We start from the raw sequence: 10,000 nt of genomic DNA, 5'->3' as shown, positions 1-10,000 counted from the left end.
GTAAATACTTTCCCATTGTCATAAGAACTTCGTAATTCGAAGGCATTTTGATTTTGTTTTATTTGTCTAATGTGTCAACTCGAACATCTCTAAGTGACCTCTCTTTCTACACACCTCCTCAGTGGTCCTACTCACCCATCCTGAAGTCCACTTCAGCTTCCGTGGTTCCATTCGCTGCCATGTCCACCCTCCCACATCCTCCAGGTTCTCTCTCCATTGAAACTCACACGCCATCTATCCTTTCCCATCTTAGCGAGGTAGCGCCCGGAACAGAAACAAACGACTAGGGGGCCTTCGAATAAAAGAAAAAAAAAAGTCCTAATTCGGATCCTTCTTAATCTGTCACTTTTAGACAGTGATAATACAGGCAGGAAGGACAGATCTCCAATACCCCCATCTGTCTCTCTCTCTCCCCCACCTAGATTTCCCATCCATATGCAGGAGAGGGTAGTGTTCTGTAACACCCCCCCATCTCTCTCTCTCTCTCTCTCTCTCTCTCTCTCTCTCTCTCTCTCTCTCTCTCTCTCTCTCTCTCTCTCTCTCTCTCTCTCTCTCTCTCTCTCTCCCTAGATCCGTATGTTGGCTTTATTAGATTCGAGTCACACTTATCCAGGGCCTCCGAGAGGCTTTGGGGGAAGGGCGTGTTGCCATGGTGAGGGAGAGGGTGCTGTCTCCAGAGGACTGCCACGCTGGTAACCACGGCAGGGGAATTCTACGCTTCTACCGCAGCCTGAGTCCGGCTCTCTCTCTCTCTCTCTCTCTCTCTCTCTCTCTCTCTCTCTCTCTCTCTCTCTCTCTCTCTCTCTCTCTCTCTCTCTCTCTCTCTCTCTCTCTCTCTCTCTCTCTCTCTCTCTCTCTCTCTCTCTCTCTCTCTCCTACAACTTTCCTCCCCCTAAGAGCCCAGCCCTAATCTTCTTCCTCCTTGATCTAGAGTCTTTTCTTCTCCTTCCTCCTCCTCTTCCTCCTACTCCTCCTCTTTCTACTCCATCACAACCCAGCACTTTTCTCCTCCTTCTCCATCATCTCAATGGTCCCTCCTCATTCTTCCTCCCTCTGCCTTCCTCCTTTTCACTTCCTCCCTCACTATTCCTCCCTTTCACTTCCTCCCTCTCTCCAACAATACTCCACTTCTCCTACGCCTGTCCCACTCCCCCGTACACCCTATCTCTACTCTTACATTCTTCCCTTCGCTACCTATCCCCTATTCTACCTAGCCTTCCTCCCCACCTTGCATCATGCCCACCCCTCCCCCACCTACTCCCTCACTCCCCTCTCCCTCCTCTCTCTCTCTCTCTCTCTCTCTCTCTCTCTCTCTCTCTCTCTCTCTCTCTCTCTCTCTCTCTCTCTCTCTCTCTCTCTCTCTCTCTCTCTCTCTCTCTCTCTCTCTCTCTATCGACCACTCTCCCTCCCTACGTGTTCCAGCAGCAGCCACCCCCCACCACCACCCGTCACTGTTCACTTACTGCTGACACTCCAGCCGTCTCTTTGTCTCTCCTTTGTCTCGTCCTAGTGTCTCTCTCTCTCTCTCTCTCTCTCTCTCTCTCTCTCTCTCTCTCTCTCTCTCTCTCTCTCTCTCTCTCTCTCTCTCTCTCTCTCTCTCTCTCTCTCTCTCTCTCCCTCATTCATTCGACCTTTTCTCAACCGCGTTCGTACGCACGCCCCCTTTCATCTCTCTCTCTCTCTCTCTCTCTCTCTCTCTCTCTCTCTCTCTCTCTCTCTCTCTCTCTCTCTCTCTCTCTCTCTCTCTCTCTCTCCCAGTTCTCGCTTCTACTTCCGTGTTGTCATCCCGGACCACAATCTCTGTACCTTTTTCTGGGCTTCTTTCATCGCCCTCCTGCTTCTCTTCCTTTCTGTGTCTCCCTTTTTCCCTCTCTGTTCCAGCTTGTGCCTCCTTTCCATATTTCCTTCCCACCTGTGTCACTTCCTCCATGCTTCCCTTCGCGGGATGGTCAAACGAGGTGATCATTCGTTAAAGGTCATTTTGTTTCCGTATGTCTATGACGTTTTTTCAGCCTTTCTTCATCTGACCTTTTCTTGATGTGTGTGTGTGTGTGTGTGTGTGTGTGTGTGTGTGTGTGTGTGTGTGTGTGTGTGTGTGTGTGTGTGTGTGTGTGTGATAAAGTCTCTCTTAAGACTCTATATAGCAATCTACTTACAATCCTCTTCACTACCACTGACTACAGGTGAGGTCAACACTTATACGTGGTTTAATCATCATCTTACAAACTTGAAAAGATCTGACCCTAATCATATGTATGCTCGACTCTCCAAATACATAAATTAATGACAAAAAAGAAATCATAATTCTCTTATAAAGTCAAATGAATCAAAGATCTTCAAGAATTTGTAGTTTATCTCCCCCCATCCAGACGAGCTACCCATCCCGCCCCCTGAGATATCCGATCATCACCCCAGGAGCATCATTACTTCAGAGTATGAGGTCAGGATGAATGGAGGTCACGGGTTGTGAATGAGAGTGTAATGAATGACTGACTGATGGCGCCTTATCACAGAAAGTTGGACATTCTTTATGAATACATGAACATCTATTTATCTATACTGTCTGTTTCTCTCTCATTCTCTCTCTCTCTCTATCTATCTATCTATCTATCACATCTATTCTCTAGCTATCCTGTGCAATGCACCGAAACGAAAGCTATTTATTTACATCCAGTCCCCAGAGACCTTTCAGTGATTTACCCCCGACGCTTCACATGTCTCGGTTAAGTCCACTGGGAGCAAGTCGACCCCTGTATACCACATCGTTCCAATTCATTCTATCCCTTGCACGCCTCTCCCCTTCGGCTTGATTAGCTTCCAGCTTATGTATGGAGATTTGGAACCTCTCTGTGTTGGACACTGTATGTATTACGTAGGTAAACGCTTCAAGTACTATTTCCCTTGCATAAACGACAGGGATCATTGGTAACATGTTACTACTGCTGCGTCTAGGACGCACTGATCTTATGTTGTTTGTGTGTGTGTGTGTGTGTGTGTGTGTGTGTGTGTGTGTGTTGAATGTTAAGGGGAATTGAGCAGTGGGTGGGCGTTTGATGTTCTTTTTATGATGGCGTTGTGGGCATTATGGATCTCGGGTTGTGTTGAAACTGTGTTTGTGGTGTTGTAGTGATGAGCGACGGTAAGCTTATACTCGTTCAAACAAGAAATCATCATGAAAGGATTTTGTTGCTACGAGAGTTGTAAGATATTTGAGAAACATTAATTGAACACAGACATGAAAACACAGGCAACGCAAGCAATACAAATATCAACCAACATTGTTAAGTGTCTATAACTCCTAACGACTAGTCAAGTATTTCCACATTCACACTCTCCAACACTCCAACACTCCAACACTCCTCTTCCCTATCACCAGCACTACTTATAACCCAAGCTAATCACTAATCAAATGTCCTAATTAACATGACTCTAATCCTCCCTTCCACCAACATCCTAAAAATCTCCAACATCACCACCTCTCTAACATGACCACCTCTGACAACATCCAAACATCGCCATCACCAACACCATCAACAGTATCACCACCACACCAACACTCCCATTACCACCCCCTCAAACGCCCTCACCACCACCACCACCACCACGAGGTCATACTTCTAATGACCCGCACCACCTCATCGAAATTTCTCAAAGCATCAAACTCTCTTTCGTTCCTTAGTCTCAGTTGTACCGTATTCTCCTGTGGTCTTGACCCAGTGCTTCCGTGAGTTAGTTCATTCTCATCATCTTTCACTTGAATATTCATATTCTACGCCGCCCACAATCACCTTCACAACACGCCAGAGACATGTTCATTGCTTAAGTAAAGGGTATATATCCCCTGGCTCCTGTTACCAAGTGTATTGTCCCGTCTTGTGTCTGTGGGTCGTGTTTGGGTGTAGTTATCGCTTGTTTATATCTCTTACATCAACGTCTCCTCCTCCCCCACCACCTCAACCCTTTTGTGCCTGCTGGTGTCTACTGGGTTGCTTCCTGCCCAGGTGTGTTTTACATGCGTCCTAGACGCAACTGTTGACTTCGTCCTTGTCTCGTTTATATCTTTGTTTACTGTCTGTGCCTCATGTCTTGTTTGCAGGCTTGTCTCCAAACTGCCTCTCATATTTCAGCCAAATGTAACCTTAATTTTCTCCTATCATACCCCCCCCCCCCTCTCTCTCTTTTTTAATGGCCTTTTTGTACTGTGTTCTTTTCATACCACAGTTGTAATCTGTACTTCCCTTGTCCGCGTTACTGTTACTGGTAAGGCTAGACGTCCATGTGTTTCCTCTGGTAACGGGTTGTTGTGTTGTTGGGGTCTTCCTCACTAGTTGTACTATCAGTTGGTTTTCGTTTTCCCCTTCTGTCTGCGTCTGTATCCCGGGCGTTCGTTTCGGTCTGTGTCTGTATCCCTGGCCTTCCCTTCTGTCTGCGTGTGTATCGCGGGCCTTCCCTTGTGTGCGTCTGCATCCTGGACCTTCCTTCCTGTCTGCGTATGTATCCCTGGCCTTCCCTTCTGTCTATGTATATATCCCTGCCCTTCCCTTGTGTGCGCCTGTATCCCGGACCTTCTCTTCTGTCTGCTTTTGTATCCTGGGCCTTCTATTCTGTCTGCTTCTGTATCCCGAGCCTTCTCTTCTGTCTGTGTCTATATCCTGGTCAGCCCCTCTCTCTCTCTCTCTTGCCCTTCCTGTGTCTCCGGGACGTGAGAGAGAGGGAGAGAGAGAGAGAGAGAGAGAGAGAGAGAGGGGGGGGGGGTCCCCTTAGGCTCTGGCTGCCACGCCCTTACCGCCCGCCGACCCCTCCCTCCGCCAGTTCCTACGTGGGGAAATCATCGATCGTCGGAGGCTGTGGGGGACCCCTCCTCCCTCCCTCACCTGCGCAGTTCGCCGGGGCTTAAAGCTGTGACTGCCAGTGACGCCTCGGTAAAACTTGTCGGCGGTTAAATTTGGATCATGAGAGCGTCTTTGTTGTTGCCGTGGTGAGGCTTCCGGCAGGCAGGGGTCCTCCTCCTCTTGATCACCACCTCCAGGAAGGTATTAATATCACGGCCGATGAACACTACTGGAAGCGACCCCTCTATTACTTCCTGATCTTGTTTTGGGGGTAAAAAAAAAAAAATAATAAGGTTGAGAGACGTTTTTACAGAGATAGTGAGTGACAGGAGGGTGAAGTGGCTGAGGCATGTAAGGGGAGTAGGTGCCAACCACTTAGCCTCGTTCGTGTCGTAATGATTTAAAACACCCAATTGTATGAGGGCAAGAAGTCTTAGATCTTCTGTGTCCATTAAGGTCAATTCGGGATGATAAAATAGGTGACGATGAGAGAAGTACCTCATCGCTGGTAGTTCATATCTATGGCTACTACGTGAGTGCCAGGATACCATCTGGGTGGATCTTCTTCAGGTACCATCATCATCATTATGAGCTACAGACGCCCTCGCTCATGTGGGTGGACGACGTCCAACAAACAAATTGGAATGTCTTCAGTCCCCAACCTGTTGCCGTTTTCTACAGCTTCCTGCATAACCTACTCCTGTCGTTTCTCCTGCTGCTCCTGTGGTACGAGACGCCAGGTTCCCTCCCCTCCTCTCTCTCTCTCTCCTCCTCTCACCAACACCTCCGCCGCCTCCTCCTCCTCCTCCTCCTCCGCTTTGGCCGTCCATCCATCCAACGCTCAATGTCCATCAGTTGTCAGACTCCTGCAGGAGGTCGCTAGCCCAGAACACGTCGTGGTCGTAGTGAGTCACGAAGCTCCTCGACCTGCAAGCAGGAGAGAACCCACCTACGCATGTCCTGCTTTACGTCATCACGCGTTCGGGTCCCTGAAAAATCAAAATTAGTATAAACATCTCCCCAAAACCCCCATCGCTTCTCTATGATCAATCCCTTATCTATCCTTACACTTAGATCTACGATAACCCCATGTATATAGAGAGACACAAAGGGACGTGGGTAGCGTCTAGATCATCAACTAGGAAGGTGTTTAGATGGTGTAATAATCATGTGGGATTATGGGTGGCATGATGTGGGCATGCGCGTCGAACACCTGTTTGAGTGTCGAGTTCGGAGCCTACTACACCCGAGGACGGTTGAGCGAGAGAGCTTTCAGTGGACCGCACACCCACCTCGCGAACAGACGTGTCTTTGGTATCAGTGCTCCCGAGACTGTGTTTAATTTCGTATTAACCCCAACTTGGATTACCACCTCCCACCTGAGTCAGGTAAGGAAAGAGAAAAGCCAGTGTCGTCGTGAGATGATGATCCATCGGTCTTCAAATGAGGAGGAAATGATCCAGGAGGAAGAAAAAGAGAGAGAGAGAGAGAGAGAGAGAGAGAGAGAGAGAGAGAGAGAGAGAGAGAGAGAGAGAGAGAGAGAGAGAGAGAGAGAGAGAGAGAGAGAGGAGTTAAAGGTGTATTAGGTCATTTGAGGACTTCTTGTATCTTTTTTGAGGATTTTGAATTAGGTGTACTATGGACTGCCTTAGATATGCCTCCATGGATTGACTTAGATATACCTCCATGGGCTGCTTTAGATATCTTTAGATATACCTCTATGGCCTGCTTTCGATATACCTCCATGGATTGCCTTAGATATACCTCCAAGCACTGCCTTAGATATACCATGGATTAAACTGCCTTATGATATACCTCCATGGACTAAACTGCCTTATACCTCCATGGACTCCCTTAGATATACTATAAACCGCCTTAGATATACCATTATATATTGCCTTATATATATATACCGCCAAGTACACAGGGCAGGTAACCTGTTCAAAGAGAATAAGGTCATGAAATGATGAAAAGGAAGTGACACTGGTTCATGATGGCTGAAGCAGAATTCAGTGAAGAAAAAGGAAATATTGTATAGACCAGCTATAGCTAACCATACTCTCCTAAGCGGTGATATAGATATAAAGAGGGATGGATATATATTTTTTCTCCCCCAGGATATGAGGGAAAGAAGATAATTCTCATGTGTTCTCCGTAAATGTAGATCAGGTTGGCAGATACACTGGGAAAAAGAAAAGGTACAGAAGGGCTACGCATGCGCATTGATGCCCCTAAGTTCTATAGGCGTACGATAGCTGAGAAATATGCGATAATAGATCTACCCTCCTTGTGCTAGAAGCTATATAGTGCAGGTGTCATTGAGAAGCGTAGAATTACATCTATATATATATATATATATATATATATATATATATATATATATATATATATATATATATATATATATATATATATATATGGCTATATTACCTCTTATATTCTCTCTCCTTCTTTCCCACCCAGGCTGTACAGCAGCTGGCCCCACGATCCTTGTGCTCAACACTTGCCTCCGTTGCCCTTCTCAACACCTGTCTGAGGATCACACACACACATCTGCTCCGCCACACACCTGCAGACGCTGCCGTCACAACCACCATCATTATGTCTCTCGTCACAGTCCTGGGCAGCATGGGCACTGGTGGAAGAGTGCCAGGCAAGGGCAACGGTGAGTGAACATCTTTCATACTGTATCAAACCTGTCACACCTGTGGTACTGTCAAACACCTGTCATACTGTATCAAACACTTGTCACACCTGTGGTACTGTCAAACACCTGTCATACTGTATCAAACACTTGTCACACCTGTGGTACTGTCAAACACCTGTCATACTGTATCAAACACCACCTGGCACACCTGCGGTACTATCAAACACCTGTCATACTGTATCAAACACCACCTGGCACACCTGCGGTACTATCAAACACCTGTCATACTGTATCAAACACCACCTGGCACACCTGTGGTACTGTCAAACACCAGTCACACCTGTGGTACAGTCCAACACCTGTCATACTGTATCAAACACCACCTGTCACACCTGTGGTACTGTCAAACACCTGTCATACTGTATCAAACACCACCTGGCACACCTGTGGTACTATCAAACACCTGTCACACCTGTGGTACTATCAAACACCTGTCATACTGTATCAAACACTTGTCACACCTGTGGTACTGTCAAACACCTGTCATACTGTATCAAACACCACCTGGCACACCTGCGGTACTATCAAACACCTGTCATACTGTATCAAACACCACCTGGCACACCTGCGGTACTATCAAACACCTGTCATACTGTATCAAACACCACCTGGCACACCTGTGGTACTGTCAAACACCAGTCACACCTGTGGTACAGTCCAACACCTGTCATACTGTATCAAACATCACCTGTCACACCTGTGGTACTGTCAAACACCTGTCATACTGTATCAAACACCACCTGGCACACCTGTGGTACTATCAAACACCTGTCACACCTGTGGTACTATCAAACACCTGTCATACTGTATCAAACACCACCTGGCACACCTGTGGTACTATCAAACACCTGTCACACCTGTGGTACTGTCCAACACCTGTCATACTGTATCAAACACCACCTGTCACACCTTTGATACTGTCAAACACCTGTCATACTGTATCAAACACTTGTCACACCTGTGGTACTATCAAACACCTGTCATACTGTATCAAACACCACCTGGCACACCTGTGGTACTATCAAACACCTGTCACACCTATGGTACTGTCCAACACCTGTCATACTGTATCAAACTCTTGTCACACCTGTTGTACTATCAAACACCTGTCACACCTGTGGTACAGTCCAACACCTGTCATACTGTATCAAACACCACCTGTCACACCTGTGGTACTGTCAAACACCAGTCATACTGTATCAAACACCTGTCACATTTGTGGTACCGTCAAACACCTGTCATATCTACGTTATTGTCAAATATCTGTCGCACCTGTGGTATGGTTGAACTCCTGTCGCACCTGTGGTACATTCAAACACCTGTCGCATCTGTGGTACTTTCCCACACCTGTCGCACCTTTGATGCTGTCAAACATTTGTCGCACCTGTGGTCTTGTGAAACCCCTTTCGCACCTGTGGCACATTCAAATACCTTTCGCATCTGTGGCACTTTCACACACCTGTCGCACCAGTACCACTATTAAACACATGTTGCTTCTGTTATGCAGTTAGACATCTGTGGTAGGGCTAAAACACCTGTGATTAGGTCAAACAGTTGGCATACAAGTGTGCTAGTTACCCTGCATCAAGTCACACACCTGTCTTGATCCACTTACACCGCGTCACACACACCTGTGCTGACCTTCCTACATACTGTCACACACCGGGAATAAACCTGACTACACTGCGACACACACCTGTGCAAAACCAGCTATATCGAGTCACACACAGCTGCTAACCCACCGACATCGTGTCACACACCTGCGTTAAAGTCATGTATATCACGTCACACACCTTCACTAGGCTACCAACATCACGTCAAACACTTGTGTTGATCCGCATACATTGCGTCACACATGTGTGCTAACCTGCGTACATCGCGTCATAAACCTTTTGCTAACTCAGTTACACCGCGTAACACACAGTTGTTAGGCCATCAACATAGCGTCACACGCCTGTGCCAAGTCGTCTGCCTCGCGTCACACACAGTTGCTAACTCATCGACACAACGTCACACACTGGTACAAAGTCATCTACATCGCATCACACACCAGAACTAAGTCATCTACATCGCGTCACACACCTGTACTCAGCCATCTACATCGCGTCACACACAGCTGCTAACCCACCGAAATCACGTCACACACCTGGGCGAACACACCTATGTCCCGTCACAAACAGATGCTAACCCAACTGAATCGCGTCACACAACTATGCTACCTCACCGGCGTCACTTCATACACATGTATACAAAGCCATCAACACTACGCCACACGCAGTTGCTAACCCGCCTACATCGCGTAACACACCTGTACTGCCTCCTACACCGCGTCACACGCAGTTGCTAACCCGCCTACATCGCGTAACACACCTGTACTGCCTCCTACACCGCGTCACACGCAGTTGCCAACCCGCCTACATCGCGTCACACACCTGTACTGCCTCCTACACCGCGTCACACG

General features: G+C 47.4%; 1 protein-coding gene across 1 annotated transcript in view; it reads left to right on the top strand.

Moving 5' to 3' along the window:
- Positions 1–5,995: 5,995 nt before the first annotated feature.
- LOC139765985 (uncharacterized) overlaps positions 5,996–10,000 on the top strand; it is a 15,548-nt gene continuing 11,543 nt past the window's right edge. Inside the window, exons 1-2 of the mRNA XM_071694017.1 lie at positions 5,996–6,220; positions 7,296–7,497. Of these exons, the coding sequence (XP_071550118.1) occupies positions 6,011–6,220; positions 7,296–7,497 (412 nt within the window). The 5' untranslated portion in view covers positions 5,996–6,010. The remainder of the gene's footprint in view (positions 6,221–7,295; positions 7,498–10,000) is intronic.

This window comes from Panulirus ornatus, chromosome 56 (assembly GCF_036320965.1).
Source record: "Panulirus ornatus isolate Po-2019 chromosome 56, ASM3632096v1, whole genome shotgun sequence".
In the NCBI taxonomy this organism is placed as follows: Eukaryota; Metazoa; Arthropoda; class Malacostraca; order Decapoda; family Palinuridae; genus Panulirus; species Panulirus ornatus.
Note: the sequence above shows the minus strand (reverse complement) of the source record. Positions and strands in the feature narration are given on the sequence as shown.